The sequence below is a fragment of the Macrobrachium rosenbergii genome, chromosome 22 (genome assembly GCF_040412425.1).
Source record: "Macrobrachium rosenbergii isolate ZJJX-2024 chromosome 22, ASM4041242v1, whole genome shotgun sequence".
NCBI lineage: Eukaryota > Metazoa > Arthropoda > Malacostraca > Decapoda > Palaemonidae > Macrobrachium > Macrobrachium rosenbergii.
Genome location: NC_089762.1, coordinates 34,008,555 through 34,030,100, shown reverse-complemented (window position 1 = coordinate 34,030,100; position 21,546 = coordinate 34,008,555). Strand labels below are relative to the sequence as shown.

The 21,546-nt window shown below is 37.4% G+C and overlaps 2 protein-coding genes and 1 non-coding gene across 4 annotated transcripts in view; 2 read left to right on the top strand and 1 right to left on the bottom strand.

Annotated features, from left to right (window-relative positions):
* Vps28 (vacuolar protein sorting 28) overlaps nucleotides 1-21,546 on the bottom strand; it is a 37,159-nt gene that overhangs the window by 11,918 nt on the left and 3,695 nt on the right. The window contains exon 1 of one of the 2 annotated variants that reach the window (XM_067124608.1): nucleotides 963-1,086. The exons of the other annotated variant lie outside the window; for it this stretch is intronic. Within the exon in view, the coding sequence (XP_066980709.1) occupies nucleotides 963-996 (34 nt within the window). The 5' untranslated portion in view covers nucleotides 997-1,086. Of the gene's footprint in view, nucleotides 1-962; nucleotides 1,087-21,546 lie in introns of those variants that run through there. 2 annotated transcript variants of the gene reach the window in all.
* TRNASTOP-UCA (transfer RNA opal suppressor (anticodon UCA)) lies at nucleotides 2,372-2,458 on the top strand. Its single transcript has one exon. It is a non-coding gene; the product is annotated as a tRNA-Sec (tRNA).
* Dsk (Drosulfakinin) lies at nucleotides 14,845-19,948 on the top strand. Its single transcript, XM_067123991.1, has 3 exons — nucleotides 14,845-14,893; nucleotides 18,818-18,981; nucleotides 19,408-19,948. Exons 2-3 carry the CDS (start codon nucleotides 18,826-18,828, stop codon nucleotides 19,630-19,632), a joined length of 381 nt encoding a protein of 126 aa, XP_066980092.1. The 5' UTR covers nucleotides 14,845-14,893; nucleotides 18,818-18,825; the 3' UTR covers nucleotides 19,633-19,948.

The following is a 21,546-nucleotide window of genomic DNA, read 5'->3' as shown; positions in this document are numbered from 1 at the left end:
CGTCAATATTATTGACGCTTTATTTTCAAATTTATTTAGTTCCCGCCTTTAGCTCTGCCTGAGTGACGTCAACAGTCTCACCAGCCATTCAGCTCACTATTGAACATAAAAAGATGCCAGATTTCTCTTAATCATAGGTCTAAAAATAGCAAAATTGTAAACTTTCCGTCAGCCCGGGGGGCAGGACCAGGGAGGCTTTTGTATCCTGAAGTTGAGCAATGGTCGAAGATTTTTATAAATCTTTGTTTATTTTGTGAATTTTGGAGATAATGGCTTTTGATGATGATACTTATTCATTTTCATTATATAGTGATATCGAGATTGATAATTACAATGGCAGTGACGACAGTAATATTGGTTTTAAAGTTAGCGTGCATAGGATAGTTAACGTACACACACATATACACCCATTCAACTGTTGTATATTTTTTGTACTTTCATAGGTGTTTCTTGAATACCTAAGGGGGTAAGAAGTCGTGAAAAAACTTGAAATTGTCTCATAAAATACTGCATGAAGCATTCCAAAACTAAAAAGTGGCTTTTGAGAAAATGTTTTCTTTCCAAAAAATATTCTTTTTAAATATAAGTTTTTAAAAGTATCTCATATTTTATTTTTGATTATTAATCTGCGACGCAAGGCAATTACGACCATGTATAACATTAGGTGTTACATTAGGTGTTAAGCTAAAAAAATGAGCAAGAAAATATTGGTTCTATTATTGAAGTTGCAATTGCACAATACTGCCGTCGTCCTTAAGTGGCATCCTCCTAGTATCTCTTGGGTTAAACTGCAGCTTATTCAGAAAGGTCCAAGCCCGTATTATCACTACGGACCTTTATCCTGGTGTACCCTATCGTGGGATGCATATAACCTGTGCCTTACCAAGACTTTGTTAGCCTTCAATTACATTTAAGTTATTACTTAATAAAATGATGATCTAATAATTATACATTACCACTACCTTGCGTGTTATTTGAAGAAATCCCAGCAAACATATTTGACAATGACACTAAGAGCTTACTCAGACTTCAAGGTAAATATGACAACAAATAATTAGATTTTCCACTTCATAGGATTTCTACGAATATATGTCAACTTACTTAGTATTGTCTTCGACATAAAATAATGTTTGCCATATTTGTATAGACAAAACCGACCAATCTTTATGTTTATATTTTTAAATTAAACTTTACCTATTTTATAAAATGTTATATTTTTTTAATCTTCGGTATAAAGACCTTAGCTGAGTGTTTTTTCTGCTTATTGGGAGAACCACTACTCGGAAATTTCTTTACCTTTAACAAGTAGAATAATTTCTACCAGCCTTTGGTCCTTGAGTCATTAATAAAGAAAACACCCATTATCAGCGAGACAAGAAAAAATACGAAGAATTTACCTCCCTTTGCTATCTAACCATATTCTTACAATTCAAAGTCCTAATGAAGAAGTTTTTGATTACTTTAACTCTCACCAATCAAATATAAAACTTACAATGGAAAAATACAATTCCCTTTTCCTGAAATCCTAATAAAGAGGAATCACAAAGTTAGATTTGAAAATCAATTAACAAGATTTGAACATGAACTACTCGAGTGCATATTATAAAAAAAATTAAAACGAATACTATTATGAACTTCCGCTCATGAGCTTTCCCTTCTTATACAATTCTATACATCGTTAATAAGAAATTTACTTTTAAAGTAATACTTTTAGTACACTAATAATAATACCCTATTTCATATTTTCGTAAGGACGTTTTTAAATCATTAACATTAGTTATCACGAACTTCAGACAAATGCAGTACGTTTTTGGAGAAATAATTAAAGAGTTTGTTTTCGAAACACTTTCCTGAAATGAATATAACTATTTTCAACCAAAAATGTTGGCTGTTTGTTTCTTAATGCTATGTGGAAGTCACATTTAATTTTATGCTTCTGTTAGCAACTTTTTCTCTACATTGAGAATGATTCAATATGTGGAAACTTCGGCTTTTACAATTATGCTGTCATCTAGAATATTTCGGGATTTTGAGCTATTCACACACACACACACACACACACACACACACACACACACACACACACACACACACACACACACACACACACACACACACACAGAATACTATAAAAATATCTGCTAGTATTCAAACAAGTTATTGAGTTTTGAATATCTGACCACGTACAGCAGGATAAATCTAGCCAACATCGTGCAAGAGCTTCTAACATAAACCCTTATTTATGCATGCTACCCTCATTTCATTCAACCAAGAACGTTAGCAAAACACAATCACATTATCAAAAGATATCAACTGAAATGCAACCCGAGCAGGACACCGAATAAATAGTTTAATTTTCGCTTATCACCTCGCCCAGTTGAGCCTCGGGGGTCCGGGGTGCAGGCTTCAAACCTGTAGCCGACTAGCGTCGGAGTGGTTCGACTCCACCTACTGGGCGTTTCACCGTCTCATTGCAGCCGCATCGACGTCAGGCAATAACTGTTTAAGAAAAATTTGAGAAGAAAGTACTTAATAACCTTTAAATATGAGAAAGCCACTCTGCAAACTTTGCACGACCGCACAGTTAACGCTGTCTTGCCGTCTAGAGTTCAAATCCATGAGAGATTGAAGGTGACCTTGAATTTATAGCAAAGCATTTTAACAGAAGTACGAAACACTTATCAAAGGACACGAAGTCATCACATAAAAAAGAGCTCAATAACGTATCTGCACTGTCAAAAAAACAGAAGAAGAAGAAACAGACTGAAAAGACGAATTTCCCGAGCAGTATAAAACTTAGCGAAGCCGTGCCTGGAGGAATGTGTGCCGTGCGTTTATTCGTTAGTATTGATTACGGCGGACACCAGCCAGTTCAGCCATACGCATATACGCAACCTAGTTATTTACGGGCCTGTAAAAATAACTGGTGTACGCTGATGCGAAAATTGTTGTAGTGAATAGTAGAGAATGAATCTTCTTGAATCTTTAATTGTAACCATAGGCTACTTATTATGTTTCACAGGCCCCTAAGCACTGTAAAATATATTGCAAATCACTAGTCTCAACATAAAATTATAAACAGCTCTTATTACTCCATATCTGCCATAAAAAAACCTATTATATTTAAATTCAAACAAATAACACGATCTTCAATGTGACTGAATATGTCAGGACAGTAATTAAAATGGTTTACGGAATTGTAAGAGTGCCTGGTTCATTGGGAGTTCAACGCAGTGATATTATATAATGACTGGGATTTTTTTACTCATCGTCAGAAGGCACTCTGCAACCATGAGTTGCTTTAAATCATTTCACTGTATGCTTACCTGAAGTCTTTAAGACTGAGTCATTTGCCGACTGTTAAAGACATGTATTGCATTACGGTGTTTACTATATTTTATTTGGCCATCGAGAGAATTCCACAAACACGGGTGTTCTCTCTCTCTCTCTCTCTCTCTCTCTCTCTCTCTCTCTCTCTCTCTCTCTCTCTCTCTCTCTCACACACACACACACACACACATATATATATGCATATATATCTGTGTGCACAGATAAATAGACATAAAATTGTGTAAAACTCTTGCAGGGAAAACAAAACTATAAAAATATTCGAGTTCCTTAGCCTGAAAAACTTCTATACACGCTAACATGAAACAGAGTCACGTAACCTCTCTCTCTCTCTCTCTCTCTCTCTCTCTCTCTCTCTCTCTCTCTCTCTCTCTCTCTCTCTCTCTCTCAGATTTAAATTAAGTAAACTGTCTTTGGTACGAAACGTAAGGGTGTGTGATCCTTCTACGAAACCGTCGAGGAAACGAAAAAAAGTCACAACTGAGGGCAGAGCTGGTAACATGACACTGTTGATGAAGAGAACATGACAGAAAACTAAATACTCATGGGACGGTAATAAATGCAGCATGTATGCCGGATATGTATATATATATATATATATATATGTATATATATATATATATATATATATATATATATATATATATGTATATACATTCGAGGCTCTACCCAATATTTCAAAATCATCATATTTTATTTTATGTTTACATTTAAGCACATGGTCTCGTATGTTAACACCGCGATGAGAATCTATTCTCACCTTCAGCAACCTCCGTGTGCAACCGACATGAGTCCCCAGGTCACATCTGGGGCAAGTGAATTTGTATATTACACCGGAGGTCATTGGTGGGCTTAGCTTATCTTTGTATTTAAATAGAGAGCCAATCGTTAAAGGGTTTCTTGGTATTAGCTTTAAATTAATAGCTGGAATATGGGTATTGATGATTTTGTATAATTCTTCATAAAAAGACTTTTTTCGTATTCGTGAAAGACTGGCAAAAAATGGTAGTTTTGGAACAGTAGGTACAGCGAATTTTGGCATGAAAACTTTGTTTAAAAATTTGTTAACGTTCCTAAAGAAAAGCTTGGATGGGAAGCAGTTGTCAGCAAAATACTTTTGGAGATATATTATTTCCTCATGAAAAGAGATCCAGTTAGAAGCTAAACTAAAAGCCCTAAGTAATAGGGTCGGTAATGAATTTAACTTAAAATTAACAAAGCAGTGACTGCGAAAACTAGATCCCAGACCCGTAAACGTGTTTTTTCTAAAAACCGTGGGATTAAAATGATCATTATTCCTAAAAACTAAAACGTCTAAAAAGGGTAGTTTGTTATTATTTTCATATTCAACGGTAAACTTTAGATTTTGATGTGTACCATTAACATATTCTAAAAAGCTATCTGCATCGCCTCGGCTTCTGAAAAGCAAGAAAGTTTCATTATACTTTCGATAATAAAACAGAGGGTGGTATGTCAGCGGACAGTTATCTCGTATGTGATCCTCCGGGGAGCACGTGAAGAGATTAGCAAAGGTGGGATCGAGAGGAGATCCCATTGCCATACCATCGATTTGTTTATAAGACTTACCATTCAAAACGAAGGCAGTGTCCAGCACTGCCAGTTGTAACAACTTTTTAAAATCCGACTTGTTAAAATTGTTATAAACGGTGTCATGGGTGATGAAAATCTTATCTAAAATGATCTAAATGGTCTCTTCCACAGGTACATTAGTAAAAAACGATTCCGCATCCAAGCTAACCATAAACAAATCGGGATCCTGACATAAAACTGCTTCTTTAAAGCTGGTGGAGTTATTCAGGCTGTGGTTATTTGATGTACGAGGAGCGAGAAGAGGTACCAAGAACTTAGCCAGTTTGTAATTCTGGGTGTCGTACGAGGTCAAGATAGGTCTGATAGGTGTACCCTCCTTATGTATTTTAGGAAGACCGTACATAAGGAGGCCGCGTGCCAAGTTCTGTCTGGGTCTGTCAAGCGGTTCGGATTTCTATAGTACACAAACATACACACACACACACACACACACACACACACACACACACACACACACACACACACACACATATATATATATATATATATATATATATATATATATATATATATATACATACATATATATATAATATTTAAACGGGCCTCGTACACCAGTGGTTATGACACTCATCCCTCAAGCATGAGAACCAGAGCTCGAATTTTCGACGGCGTAGAACGACATAAGAAAATTCCGTTAACATTTTACAAATGTTGGAATAACAGTTACATAGGTACCTAGTAGCTAGTGACCTGTGGTGGGTCGCGGCTATCTAATCCTAGCAAACTGGGAATCGAAATGGACTACCCTCTGGATCATGATCTAAGAATAAGTAAATGGATGACAAAATTTAGGCTGTAGAGCCAAGTACCGGGCCACTTTTGTCCATGCACAGCTTAGGACGGTGAAAAGAGTGTTTGAGTGGTTGGACAGCAAGGTAAAGAGATCCAAAAAATACAAGATGAAGTCCCACGACCTGCACGGGAAACTGTGAGATCAATCCAACAGCTGCATTAAGAAGAAGTAATTAGAGCTGTTGAACAACAGAAAAGGAAGCGGGAAGGGCGGCGAAGTCAAAGGTTAAAAAGTGGGTGGAGACAGGAACCGAGGGGCACGAACCACTTACGAGGATCCCCCTAAGAGGTGAAAGATGAAATGACAGTTCCTTGACCCCACTGAGGATGTCCTACTAATTTGCCACACGGAAATGCACTCCAGTGTGTCAAGCTTGTCCTGAGAAATCGAACGGGAAGAGCGATACAGAATATCGTATGTAAACATCCCAACCAATACTGCATCAGTGACGTTGAAATGAACAGAATAAATGTTGTATGTTATAAAAACAAAGATAGTATACGAATCGCCTGATTTAAAAATTCATCGTGTTCTATTTTGCACTCGGATCATCATCGCTTTCAGCTTCCACTAATGAGTCCTGTATCCAGGGAGAGATGAGTCGAAATTCCAGTAATGCTGGAAGTATGCAACCCATATTTTGTGAAGCTGGTGAGAGAGAGAGAGAGAGAGAGAGAGAGAGAGAGAGAGAGAGAGAGAGAGAGAGAGAGAGAGAGAGAGAGAGAGAGAGCTGTCCCTACGTGAGATTAAGTTAATTACTTGATAATTAGGCGATAAAATCCTTTGGGGGCGAGACGGAGATCATGAGAGATACTAATAAGGCCCTCAGCCGCCATGCTGAAAAGAGTGCAAGGGGATGAAAAGACGGTGGAGTCGAGGAGCAAGAATTTTCCGTGGAAATGAAAATAAATACACGAAGGTTCTTACGATAGGATAAATGCTTAATAGGTCTTTCACAATGGAAAAAGCATATGGGAAGTTTACAATGCTATTGCTATCAACCGACTACGACTCTCACAGTTACTGATAGTACTATCGGTCATAATCGTGACGATTACACAAATAAAAAACGATGCTCTCCACATCTGGGGAATTTAGATTATGTCCCATAAGTAACAAATTGCCTTTCGTTCAGTAATGCGAACAATGACATTCACATGAGGAAAGCGTCTTACTTCTCGGACAGCGAAGAAGCTTAGGAGTATGGAGCTGTCATCTCTCTGCTGGACTTTTCCTTTTAAAACGTTCTTTTTAGATAGTCTTATTATTGCTCACAATCGACTTGGTTCTGTAATACGAGAGAGAGAGAGAGAGAGAGAGAGAGAGAGAGAGAGAGAGAGAGAGAGAGAGAGAGAGAGAGAGAGAGAGAGAGAGAACACACTAGTATCGTGTAATATATATATATATATATATATATATATATATATATATATATATATATATATATATATATATATATATATATATACATACATATTAAGCAACAAATATCACTTAATACCGAAATCAATTTATTATGGTAATAAATTCCAAACAAGGGGAATTATAGCTGATAAGTGCAATTGCCCCAGTCAAGATTCGAACCTGTGGGTTAATATTTGTGAGTTCATAACATTACGTGTGTACAAACGACAACACTTATACAAACACACACACATATATATAATATATGCGTGTGTATATTTATCGATTTACCTGTTAGGTAAATCAATAAACAATAACCAATGAATCACACAGAAAATAACAGTAACTAATAGGAGAGCAGTAGTTTTCACTATAAGCCTATATCCCAGCGGGAAATAAAACGAGGTCCTGTCATCTCCCGATGCAGGATTCGAACCCCCGTACAGCAGAACCAGAGAGCACGCATTAACCCCCATAGGGAGGGTAGTGCCGTCAGTGCACCTCAAACCCCCATAGGGAGGGTAGTGCCGTCAGTGCACCTCATGCGGTGCACTGCAGGTTTTACTTAAGATTCTTTGCAGCGTGCCTTAATTCGGCCCCTAGCTGCTACCACTTTCACTCCTTTTACTGTACATCCGTTCATATTCTCCTCCTTCCATCTTACTTTCCACCCTCTCCTAACAATTGATTCACAGTGCAACTGCCAGGTTTTCCTCTCGTTACACATTTCAAACCTTTTACTGTCAATTTCTGTTTCAGCGCTGAATGACCTCACAGGTCCCAGTGCTTGGCCTTTTGCCTAAATTCTATATTCAGCTCAGTTCAGTTCGAGTACGCATTAACAATTTAGCAGCAAGATTCCACTATAAGCAGCCCCACTTTAAAAACACGAGCATACAAATCTCGAGGAACTGGTTAAGAAAATGAGCGGCAGAAAGCCTCTAAAAGTTGACGAACATTTTTTTCATATGTCTATTCTATACAAAGGTATCAACGAAATTTTGTACGCTTCACATCCAGTTATTTCGAAAGTATTCTGTTAATAAAAATACATAAATAAATAAGTCAGAGGAAGAACAGAATGCTTATGGTGTTTCACTCACTCAAGTATTGGGACTCTTACAGACTAAAAACAACTTTAGAAGCATTTTGGGCACTTCAGTGTAAATTGGTGCAAGAGAGGCAAGAGGCATTTTCATCCATGAGTATTCATAGAAGCCCATGAAATATTTTATTGAGGCAAAAGGTACAGTTTGAATAAATTATCCAATGGTCTTGGCTTACAGCATGAGGTATAAGGCCACAAGATAAAGGCATTTGGTCGGTTCAAATCTGTAAAATATCAAAGTTAATATTTTTTTTTTGAAGGTTGGTTATACTTCTCATTTTTCTCACTTTTTAAAAAAATATTAACTCATGATTAGAAGAGAATAGTTAGCTTCTCCGCTCTCCGAACATGACAGCTAAAGCAAGCTAGGCATCGACACTGAGCGACATAGAGCGCACCAAGACTGGGATCCATCGCCACAGACCTCGATTGTGGGAGAAAAAGCAGAGGTTGGGGGATGAGATGGGATTTTTGGGAAAGACAGACTTTCAAGATGTTTAATATGATCTACCGAGCCAAGATACGACATCCATAAGCTATGCTGGATGGAGAGAGAGAGAGAGAGAGAGAGAGAGAGAGAGAGAGAGAGAGAGAGAGAGAGAGAGAGAGCTTTGGCTTCTGGTTGAACTAGTCAGTACAAGGGGGCAGGTAGGTATTTAGGAGAACTATGCAGTGTAATGGGAGGTTATTAGTTACATGGAGGTCCTTTCTCTCAAAAACCTCATGCAAAGACTGGGTGGCAGGTACAAAAATTGACCTTGCATATGCAAACAACTAAATCAAGCCTTTTCCCCAGAAATTCACACTGAGCATCGACTCTGAAGTGCTACTGTAAATGAGACTACCACAGGGCGACAATTTATCACCCCAATGTTTCCAGGAAATATGGAATATCTCACCAGTGACTTTAAAATGATTAGCTGTTTACCTTGATGATAAAACTGTCAGTGATATAAATGATGATATCATTGATGATATCGACAATTTCTAAGTGAACATAAACATAGTCTACACAAATGCAAATTTGCTGAAGAAAGCACTGAGTGCTTTGGCAGCACATAATTATCATGGGATAAAGGCATTAAGGAGGAAACCTTAGCCCTTAGAATCTTTCTTTGACTAGGAAAGTTCCATACACATAATACCTTAATTCCATTTGAAGATGAACGTTTACTTGTGATTAAATGGATTTTATAAAACCACAACCTATAATTAAAGTAATTTACTTAGAATGACAAATTCCCATTTCCATTTGAAGATAAAAATAAAGTACCGGCTATTTTATCATACTTTTATTTCCGCATTCAAAACGACCAGAGTTTCCCTTTGAGCTAATCTTCACCTCGATATAATTTGCGAAAAGTTAAATATTGCGTTTACAGACGACGCCGTAAATCCTTCAATGGTACTTAATATTTTTCTTTGGTTTGGTTATTAACTTAATGGAACCCCAAGAGAGTGGGAAATTTCCGAAATGTAATTTCAAATTAAATTAATAAGGTCTCGCTGAGGAGCGGCCAGGGAGATTTTATTCGGAAGGAGCTTAGCACGCAGTACCAGTATAAGAAATAAATATCACCAATAACTGATGTGTACGGTTCATTTCGGCGGTCTAATAAGATCGGCGGTACTAAGTTCAAATAAATATATTTCATTCAATACAATTTAGAAATTATGGGTTTATGCCATCTGCAAAAAGAGGTTATTCAAAAATATTCTTAATAACACTTAAATAGCTCTCACTAGTATGACGAAGATGAACACTATTTCATCCATTTCATCAGCGATTGAATGATCTAACTTCGAATGGTTGTTTAAACCTATTAATTACAGTAAGTCTATTCAGTTCCAAAACAAACAAACAAGCTCAACACACCTTTACAATCCCATAACTCGTCGGTTGGAGTATGTTTCGGGCTCTCGTAGTTCTTTCGTATCGGAGGCTCATTTCTGTTCTAAGTATACCTCCATGAGACCAAAGGATCGCCTGGATTCGACGCATACCCGAAAGGGTAGCATCAGAGTTATTTCGAAAGCCATGCTCAGCAAATTATTCGGTTCGACGTCGACTGTCGACCATCTCGACAGTGAATTCATTACGAGTGAAATACATCGGCGACTGACGTGCAGAGTGAGTGGGAGACGGAGGATGTCGATTCTCTCCCAGTCTGGGTCCTACAAATTCGGTTCGGATACGTCTGACAAGAAAAGGTCCAAAAGCCCCGTAGAACAGGTGTCCCTGAGTCGTAAGAGGAGGCTTTTCGATGACGCTAACCAAAGGGGTTCTCCTGCGTCTACTAGCAAAGATGGAGCAGGTTCGACCAGCGAGGGAGGGAGGTCAGATGGTAGCCCTACCCCTACAGTTCTGTTAATGAGGGAAACGAATTCTACAGCCATGAATATGAGAAAAAGGTCATTACGTGAAAAGAAGCAGCTTTCCACGACAGCAGAAACGCACAGCACTAGACCTAGTGATACTAAAGCAACAAGGAGGAGCGTACGAGATAAACCGACAGAGAAGAAAAAGACACCAAGTAAGCTGGCATCTAATATGGTCCTAAACGGGACAATCAGGAAAATATTTTCACCTCACATTACCTCAGAGACGACGAAGATCAATAATAATGATGGAATCTGTCGCTTCGACGAGCTGGACGAAGATGGCAAACCTCGGAGAATGTCTTTCGACGAATACCAACTGCTGGAACACAAGAGGAAGTTGGAGAAAGACCTGATATTCAAGACTTACAGAGAAAAAAGGGCAGAATTTATTCAGAATAACGGAGCAGAGAATAACGAGTGATGAAAGAAATGATCTTACTTAACTGAGTGTTAATTCCTAAGACAGAGATAATTTCTATTCAGTTTTATAGAAATAATTATATATTTCACATTCATTCAGTACTCTTAACTAAAATTTTACACTCATTGTCTTTCAGCACTTACATTTTAAGGATATTTTAAACGTAAAATTCAGCTCTTGAGGATTTTTTGACGTTCAGATATATTGAGTCTTTTAATGTTTTGGGTTTTCGATTCATTCGCTTAAACGCAGGTCATTATAACAAAAGGAATTATAACTAAATATCTTTATTTCTTTCTAACCTCCTCTAACCCACTTTGGTTTTCCTAAAAGAAACTGACAATTCCCCGTCCATTTCAGAACCTGGCGGTAAACTATTAGAAAGCTAAGTAGTCAAGTCAGCAGTTAGAAAATCTGTCACTGGACTTGATACAGTTAGCTTTAACTATTTTTTTTTATTTTAAAAGGAAGATGGAAAATTATATAGTTAACTCAGACACAGGTAAAAATATTTGGATTGCAGAAGCTTTTTATTGTCTACTTTTAATTCCTACAACTTAACATGGTTAGAATAAAAACAATTTTCCGCTGGCTCTGTGGTGTCTAAATCTCACGAGTTGCCTGATTTAGGGAAATATTTCTCATTAGTTAAATATAAAAATTTCGTAACCACAAATAACATATATATCTTATGTATTTTATCTCACTTATTAAAGCAAGGACCGCTACGTGTAACTGTTGTATTGTTTACCTTTAACCAAAGAAAATATCTGAATTATTTTACTCCTAGCCTGAACGTGTTTACAGAATATAACAAATTATTATTGTATACATATACACAGAGCTTATGTACACATACTTCACACACATACAAAGCATACATATGTACACGTGTGCATTTATTCACGAAACATTATCAGAAACGTGGTTTACCGATTACAGTTAATGAAGAGTTAAGGGAACGATGGTATCATAGGATTATATAGAATGCAAAAAAAGCTCTTCTAGTTAAAATATCATGGTGCCGCTAGTACTGATGACATGAAAATGGTATGATGAATACGTAACGCCAAAAAATAAAAAGAAGGCGATTAAGAGAGTTTGCATCTTACAAAAAAAGCAACAAATACTTCAAATAATTATACATCTTAATGGTTAATTAAAAAATTGCCTGTATCTGAAATCGTCACAAGAACGTAAAAAAAAACTCTAACAAAACACAAACACTTCTAAGTGAGAAAACTACATGATCCTAGACTAAACAGAAGGAAAACGAAAGAAGGAAGTTGAAAATGGCTGCTCAAAAGTAATTTTCGAGTAAAACATTAAAAATTACATTGTCGAGGTACTTTTTACCAATCACATTATCATTACCCACCTCAGAGAAGCTGTAAACTTCCCATATCGAGTAGGAAATTCGCTTTTAATCATTTTCGTTTTTTTTTATTTCCCTTTCTTTGGACCACGACGAGTCACCTGGTTTTAAGTTGTCATAACAATTAAGCTAACTTTTGCCTCTTCCCGTGACGTCTCAATGGCCGAATGCCCCCAGTATGATCACTACTTTGGAGACCGGTCTGTCGTTATTTCATGACAGAATTCGAGCCCAAAATGGGTTATTTTTATGCCCTTCTCTGTACCTGTCAAAATGCACAACAACACTCCCTACATGAGAGAGAGAGAGAGAGAGAGAGAGAGAGAGAGAGAGAGAGAGAGAGAGAGAAATACTCCCATTACTCCTAAAGAAGTTGGAGGAAGCTTATGCAATTACCCGTGGATGTCTACTTGTAAGACAGGTTAGAGTTATCGATGGATTTCAAGAATATTTTTGGAAGGTCAGACCTATTCAAGAAGGCAAAATTGATCAGACTTTGGGATGGACTCCCCGCCCCAAACACACACACACACACACACACAGAGAGAGAGAGAGAGAGAGAGAGAGAGAGAGAGAGAGAGAGAGAGAGAGAGAGAGAGAGAGAGAGAGGAGTTAATAGAAATACAAGGCATTATTAATCGAAATAACCACTTGACTTCTTCGTCTTATTTATTTGTATATTAACGTTCTTTTTTAGAGCAGCCTCAGGAATATCCAAGTTTTTCATTTTAATGTTCTTATATCTGAGGCTTATTGATTTACAAGCCTTAAGCATAGGAAATTTCGGACCGACAATTTGTCCAGTTTAAACCATAAAATAACTGTATTTAATCTGTATCGTTTTTCCTTCATATCAAACATAAAATACACAAATTTAAGTTGCATACTGAAATTGTAAGCTCACTTCTGTTGTGTTATGTTGTCACAAGCGTTCATGAAATTGAAACACGAAATAATATTATTTCCGCTTCATTTTTTAAAAGATTATTTACGGCAGACAAAATATAATTTATAATTTCGTTACGCTCCTAATTTTTTAATGTCAGTACACCCACACATTAGTTACAGACAGAAAGACGGAAAAGGAAACCTTTCAGGAGTAAAAATAAAAAGCAAATATTTAATGTAGATAGATAAGCAGTGCAAAGAGAGAGAGAGAGAGAGAGAGAGAGAGAGAGAGAGAGAGAGAGAGAGAGAGAGAGAGAGAGAGAAAATATAAATGTAGATTAGCAGTGCAGAGAGAGAGAGAAGTTAAGCATACCTTAGTTTAAGCAGACCACTGAGCTGATTAACAGCTCTCCTAGGGCTGGCCCGAAGGATTAGACCTATGTTACGTGGCTAAGAACCAATTGGTTACACAGCAACGGGACCTACAGCTTATTGTGGAATCCGAACCACATTATACCGAGAAATGAATTTCTATCACCAGAAATAAATTCCTCTAATTCTTCATTGGCTGGCCGGAGACTCGAACTCTTGCCTAGCAGAGTGCTAGCCGACAACTCTACAGACTCATCCGACGAGGAGCTACAGAGAGAGAGAGAGAGAGAGAGAGAGAGAGAGAGTGAAAATAAAAATGTAGATAAGCAGAGAGAGAGAGAGAGAGAGAGAGAGAGAGAGAGAGAGAGAGAGAGAGAGAGAGAGAGAGAGAGAGAGAGAGAGAGAGAGAGAGAAAATATAATGTAGATAAGCAGTGCAGAGAGAGATAGAGAGAGAAAATATAAATGTAGATAAGCTGTGCAGAGAGAGAGAGAGAGAGAGAGAGAGAGAGAGAGAGAGAGAGAGAGAGAGAGAAAAGATAAATAGATAAATCCAGAGAGATAAGAGAGCAAAGAGAGAGAGAGAGAGAGAGAGAGAGAGAGAGAGTGTGAAAATATAAATGTAGATAAGCAGTCCAGAGAGAGAGAGAGAGAGAGAGAGAGAGAGAGAAAATATAAATGTAGAGAAGCAGTCCAGAGAGAGAGAGAGAGAGAGAGAGATAAAGTAGAGAGAGAGAGAGAGAGAGAGAGAGTGTGAAAATATAAATGTAGATAAGTCCAGAGAGAGAGAGAGAGAGAGAGAGAGTGTGAAATATAAATGTAGATGCAGAGAGAGAGAGAGAGAGAGTGAAAATATAAATGTAGATAAGCAGTGCAGAGAGAGAGAGAGAGAGAGAGAGAGAGAGAGAGAGAGAGAGAGAGAGAGAGAGAGAGAGAGAGAGAGAGAGAAAATATAAAGAGTAGATAAAAATATAAATGTAGAGAGAGAGAGAGAGAGAGAGAGAGAGAGAGAGAGAGAGAGAGAGAGAGAGAGAGAGAGAGAGAGAATTTCATTGCAAGTGGGCGGATCGGCAAATGTCTTGGGAGTGGGTGGAGCTACATGACGTCACTAAGGGCAGTATTTATATAGTAGAGTGAGGCAGAGAAGAAGGCCCAGGACATCCCACACCACGTAACAGCTAATACGAAGGTAAGCGATCCTTTTCATTGGTCATCGGAGGGTTCGTTTCCTTCTGAATGTTCTATAGGAAAAGTTTGTAGGAAAATACGGTGATATTTCCAAATTACGCAAAAATATCTTCCACTTTTTCTTCTGTTTTACTTATTATCTGTTTAGCACGTCATAGTTACCCGTTTAGCTCATTTGCATGGTTTCTGAATGTTTATTCAAATTATACTCTATTATTAAGAATAAGGTAACGAAAAGATATTCGGAATCAACTGATAAAACTTCTTTCGAAAACCAAAAATGGTCTTCTAGAGTTTATTTTATTTTACCCTATTCTTTGAGATTAATTACTTACAAATATAATACGGCCTTGACAAAAAAAGCAATTCCAGTTATCAGACAAAATATATTAATATATCACAACAGTTCGTCCAACCGTCTTCATTATTTTCGTAAAAAAAAAATACAATAATTTCAATGAGTTATTCCACATATATTTTCATAGGAGTTAATAATTATTTGTTTTTCTTTTGGGATGAAATTTTTCTCAAAATCAGAGCCCCTTTAATTATTTGAAGAAAAATCGATTTAAAAAATTGGAGGCAATTTGTTGTAATGAAAAGACACCAACGAATTAGAATATGTAATTATTACAGTATTTTTATGTTTGGAATAGAATTCTCCCGCAAAACAGGGAGAATTTATTTCACTTCACTCTCTCGCTTAGTCTGTCTTAACACACACACACACACACAGAGAGAGAGAGAGAGAGAGAGAGAGAGAGAGAGAGAGAGAGAGAGAGAGAGAGAGAAATCTATAAATGAAAGATTTTTGAGGGTGGAAACGAATTGAAAACTGATTCATGCTTAATTTTGTCTAGTTGTCAGTTTTAGTTTTATATTCTCTAACTGGTGGAATATAAGCACTTCTGGATTACTGGATTTCTTCTGCATACGTAAACAAACAACAAACAAACACACACACACACGCAAGCGTGTTTATGCGACTATGTCAGCAAATTTAAAGACTGATGCGTTTCAGCACACTGGGTTTCTACACTCATTTACATTCGTACATCACGAAAGTCTATATTGCATACCTGCTTACACAATAAAGAGGAGTAAAAATGTAAAAAAAAAAATACTAACAATAAAGAAATTGTTGCTTAACGATCAAATTCACAATTAATAAAACTGCTACACTAAATTTAATTTTCAACTTTATCAACAGCTGTGAACCTTTATTGCAATAAAATCAATTCTGTATCTCTGATAAATTCTGGTCTTGTGTTACTACTTTACCTGAACAAAGATATACGTATGTATAAATAGGGTAAAAAAGTGAAAAAATCAAATAGGAAGATTAAGAATAATTCCACGATATCTTTTCACATAAGATTCTCAACCGAATCTTGATATTGATCAACTAAACGGTTTAGGCTAAACAAAAATCGTGGGAAATTTCAAACCTACACAAGGGAAATTAATTTATGCGACTGATATCTCCGTCCTTTACTTGTTCTTCAAGGAATACGAGGATGCAACTTGCCTATCGGGATGAAAAAAATGAAAAATTCCAAATATGACAGCAATATTTTTCATAAGTGGAATGTCGACAAGAACTTACGATGTTTAGGCCAAGATCAAAATCATGAGAAGTTGAATATATGCATGAGTATTGAACCTTTACCCTGAAGTTTTAGTTAGAAGGCACGATAAGTGAACAAGCAGTCACTGTCAATTTAGGCAATATTTGACTCGGGAAGTCGCATAATGTTTACGCTACAACGTCTCTTCTGGCGATAAAGTTACAGCTTATTTGAATAGAGTACAGTACAATTAGGCTAGGCTGCAAAGCTGAATACAGAAATTCCAATAATGACGTTAAGTGAGGGTCCTTCGTGCGGCGAAAATTAACGGGCGCTAACACAACCGCTTTTCAATATTAATCAAGTGGATAACTGGACACATTCAGAAAATAAAGTCAGTAAACATAATTCAATCGACAAGCTAAACATGTACGTTAACTCAAAAGAGATTAGTATAAAAAGTAAGAAGCAAGCACTGGTTGTAAAACGACAAAATAGTTTAAAACAGATTTATGTAAACTAAGAATGAGTTCCCTTCAGATCTTCCGATAAGAAAAATAAGAGCAGATGAAAACGACTCAGTAAAATATTTATACTTGTCTCTAGAGATTAATGGGAATGACACTCCCACTAATCCATACTTTTGTACTCTGAATAACTCCCGAATTCCTCTTATAGAGTTTAAATAACTATCCCATGTTACACAAAATAATTATACGGCCACTTCTGAAATGTCCGGCTTGGCAAACTATTGCGGAATAAAATTGTACTTTTCTAAATGACTGGACTGTGTGTTTCACAAATTTTACATGTGAGCGTCTTACACTTTCAAATATCAAGCCATAAATAACATATTATTATTGAATCATGCTAGCTTGGAAATAAAATTCGTAATAATCGCATATCTCGTTAATTAATTTGTCTTTCTAGAATGTTACTTGGGTATCAGTGTCTTATCCACTCGGCGATCAAAAGAGATAAGAATTAACTTCTTCGTTATCATGAGATCTGAGATCTTAGTCTGTAACGCGTGGCTCTCCTTATAAGTTATAGTTTGTCACTTATTTATTACATGGCATTTTTGTATTTTCCAATGGCTAATTTATTGAGCCACTTGAAAATATAAAAATTTAATGAAAAAAATAAATGATAAATAAATTTGTATAGATAGCTATACCGATTTCTATCTCCTTTTTTCCTGTTTATCCATAAATAAAAACTATTTGCATTTTCCGTCACTTTCAGTGACATAATTTTGATAGTTCTCTATGTACTTTTTGCATGGTTCAGTTAAGATTTTTACTTTTAGCAGTGGTTGGTTAAATAGACGACGAAGAAACAATTTATAAGTATCGAAAATATGCAGAAATGAGAGAGAAATACAAAACGGAGGAAGAAAGAGAGAGAGAGAGAGAGAGAGAGAGAGAGAGAGAGAGAGAGAGAGAGAGAGAGAGAGAGCAGTGGCATCAGAGAGTTAAGAAAGTTGTGCATCCTTACGACCAGTCATCACTGTGCTCGTCACAACCGATCGCCCAAACGAGTAGACGCATAAAACTGGCTTGTTTTTCTTCTTTGCAGTCGGGATGTGTAATTTCCTAAAAAAAAAAAAATCTAACTGAGCTCTATGATTTCTTTTTTTTAATCATTTATTTATATTTTTTGTCACGACGTCATCTAATAAATGCAGCATCTGATTACGGCTACCCCGCGTGGCTGAAGGATTAACGTTTTAGGAATTGTTATAGGAAATTTTCTTCTTATTAGTAATAATTAAAGCGTCTCTTCATTCAGGATACAACTATGTAACTGAACTGTACCCGTTTCGCCGCAGATTTCAATACTGTTCAAGTCTGTTTGTATTTCTTATTAATTCATGTGGGCTCCGTCATGGCATACAACCATCATATGAAAAAAGGGTGATAAAGAACGGCAGCTGTTGCTACTATAAAATAACAGTCCTTAATCTGATTATTTTTTTTTAATGTCCCTTTCGTTGAGAAGGGAACTCGAAGAAAATTCTATTAATCAGACACATTTCTTCCTGAAAGGACCAATTATCAGGCCGACCAAAATATCCCCCCCTTTTTTAGAAGATATTTTTTTATATACTGACTGCCTGTTCGACTTAACACATATCAATCTATGTTTTGCTCCTCTACTCAGTGACATGGTGTCTTACTTTAAGGGAACTGAAGCTAAGAAACAGATTTACTTGCCGAATTTCTGATATGCTTGACTTGCGTGCCACATTGCGACAAAATGTCATATCAGACTCTAAACACCTGTTGCATGTTTCACGTACTGGCTTTCGAAATGTCAAAATCAGCTGATCTGACTGACTCCCGTTTTCTTTGCAGGGATCGTAATGCAGTCTGTGACACGACCCTCCTCAGCGTCATGGTCCTTCGCAGCTTTGGTTGCGTTGGTGGCAGCTGTCCTCTTGTCTGGGAGTGCGGATGCAGCCCCTTCAAAACCGTCGCTTGCCCTGGCCAGAAGGCTGGCGCCTGCCATCAGACAAAAGGTGAGCGTTTTCGATTCTCTTTGCTGGGTTATCACAATGACCCCCGTAGGGAGGTAGTGCCGTCAGTACACCTCATGCGGTGCAATGTGGGCATTACTTAAGGTTCTTTGCAGCGTCCCTTCGGCCCCTAGCTGCAACCCTTTCATTCCTTTTACTGTACCTCCGTTCTTATTCCCTTTCTTCCATCGTACTCGCCACCCTCTCCTAACAACTGATTCATAGAGCAACTGGGAGGTTTCCCTCCTGTTACACCTTTCAAACCTTTTTACTGTAATTTTCCGTTTCAGCGCTGAATGACCCCATAGGTCCCAGCGCTTGGTCTTTGGCCTTATTCCATATTCTATTCTATTCTATCAAAATGACAGATTGTTTTTTCTTGCCTCAATGACTTTGTTTTTGCTCATGTGAATTACTTTCTTACTCCAGCTCGAGGAAAGCCACATGTCCCCAGCATTGATGGAGGAAATAGTAACTGATTTCGAGGATCCAGAGCTGATGGATTTCTACGACGCGGAAAAGCGACAGTTCGACGAGTACGGCCACATGAGGTTCGGCAAGAGAGGCGGCGGCGCCGAATACGACGACTACGGACACCTCCGCTTCGGCCGGAGCCTCGGCCGCGACAGACGCACGGCGAAGCGCCACTTCTGAAGTCGCTCTCGTTTTCGCGAGGCGAAGTCAGCGAAATCGTTCACTTTTTCCCCTTCTCGCTCCCCTCGAGAATGAAGCAGTTGTTTATTATTGTAAGACATCCAACTGAGCGTTCCTAGTTTCTTCTGCCTTACGAATTCTCAAATGCTCTGTGATTCTTTTCAGTTCGTTGGTTCTCAGAACATTGTATTTATCCTCTGAACACCTTTTAAGAAAAGGGTAATTTCTGACTAAAGTCATCTGCAGATATATATATTATACTGTGTATAAACGTCTTCTTTTGTGGCTGGAATATGAAAATAAAATTGGAACATATCGAAGTGGATTTTATTTCTGTCAACCTCGGACGCAACAATGGGTTAATGCTATTAATCATAAATGATCCTAAAAAAATGTTCTCACAAGTGTCAGACTACCATGCATGGGTATACAAACACAGCCATGGCCAATAAAAAAAGAAGCAATTCGAAACACTGTAAATATCTCATAGAAACTACAAGATAAGCATTTAAAACACCATCGTCACTTCGTTCTTCACTTTACTCAAAACCAGATGTCACAAAGTTCCACACAAAAACTGAAAATGGTGTGAACTTGTTCTAGGTCTTTGCTGTTTGTTTCCCTTCTCAAACAAACAAACAAACAAATACCTTCAGAACAAATACCAAAAAATCTTTTGTCCTGTTTCAATTCACAAAGCATCCATAGGAAAATGTAATAAATGGATCTATTCCACTGTCAGCAGACTCTTGCACCTGACGGACATTATCAGAGACTTGCTACCATGCATACGCCCGAGAAGAAAGTGATAGTTGTTTTGATGGTGCAGTTCCAAATGCTCAATACGACAGGACAGAAAAGGATTCCTACAGAAGACTCAGCATATGTGAGAACTAAGTTTTGGATTCTTATAGATAGAAAACTCAGTATACGATAGAACTGAGTTCTTTCATTAACCAAAGGCCTTGCTCAGGGTAGATCTTGGTTTCAGACTGGTGACAATTGCAGACAATAATGGGATAACTGGAAAACAAAGCACGCGTACACAGCCGTTGTAAACAGACGAATGTGGAAAGAAGTTCCTTGCAGATTTGTTTTTTCACAACTCGAAACTTCTTTTCTTTTTGGCCCTTTCAAAAGCTTCCTGCGTAGGAAATAGCTGATCTGTGGAAGGAACAGTGACAAGTAGAGGGTCAGTCAATGAGTCACAGGAGATAGTGTGATCAAAGCAACCAAAAGACTAAGAAATGAGACAAACAAGAAGGATGTTAAAGTTGCCTGATAGCACCTGAATCAGAGAGAGAGAGAGAGAGAGAGAGAGAGAGAGAGAGAGAGAGAGAGAGAGAGAGAGAGAGAGAGAGAGAGAGAAACGTATTATACCTGAATTTAATTTAGGATATGAAAATTATCACAATTTTCGCTTACTTTGAATAGACTACCTTCACTTCTATAAGGCTTGCTCTATCTAAGACGAGAGAGAGAGAGAGAGAGAGAGAGAGAGAGAGAGAGAGAGAGAGAGAGAGAGAGAGATCGCACCTTTTTGTTCCTTCAAAGTTGTCTGTCTTACACCAACTGCTGGTCTCATTTTTTGTATAAAGCGCTATCAGTCTTCAGTTGACTCTGCTTTTGAATTCACATTTTCGTACAGTAAAACCTACCAGAATTAACTGTGAATAACGAAACAATTATCATGAAAAAGGATTATGAATTTAGGGCTCACGTGGGCGTGATTAACTGACCATCAGCCTCAAATTTCAATTTCCATTTTCAAATGAGTAATCTCCGGTTATTTGTTCCAAGTATACGCTTTTTTTGGTAACAGGATATCACTTTGTTCAAAGCTAATCCGCAAAAAAGTGAATTATATATGGGCAGATGCCATAAAATATATTTAAAAGGTAAAAAACTAACAAG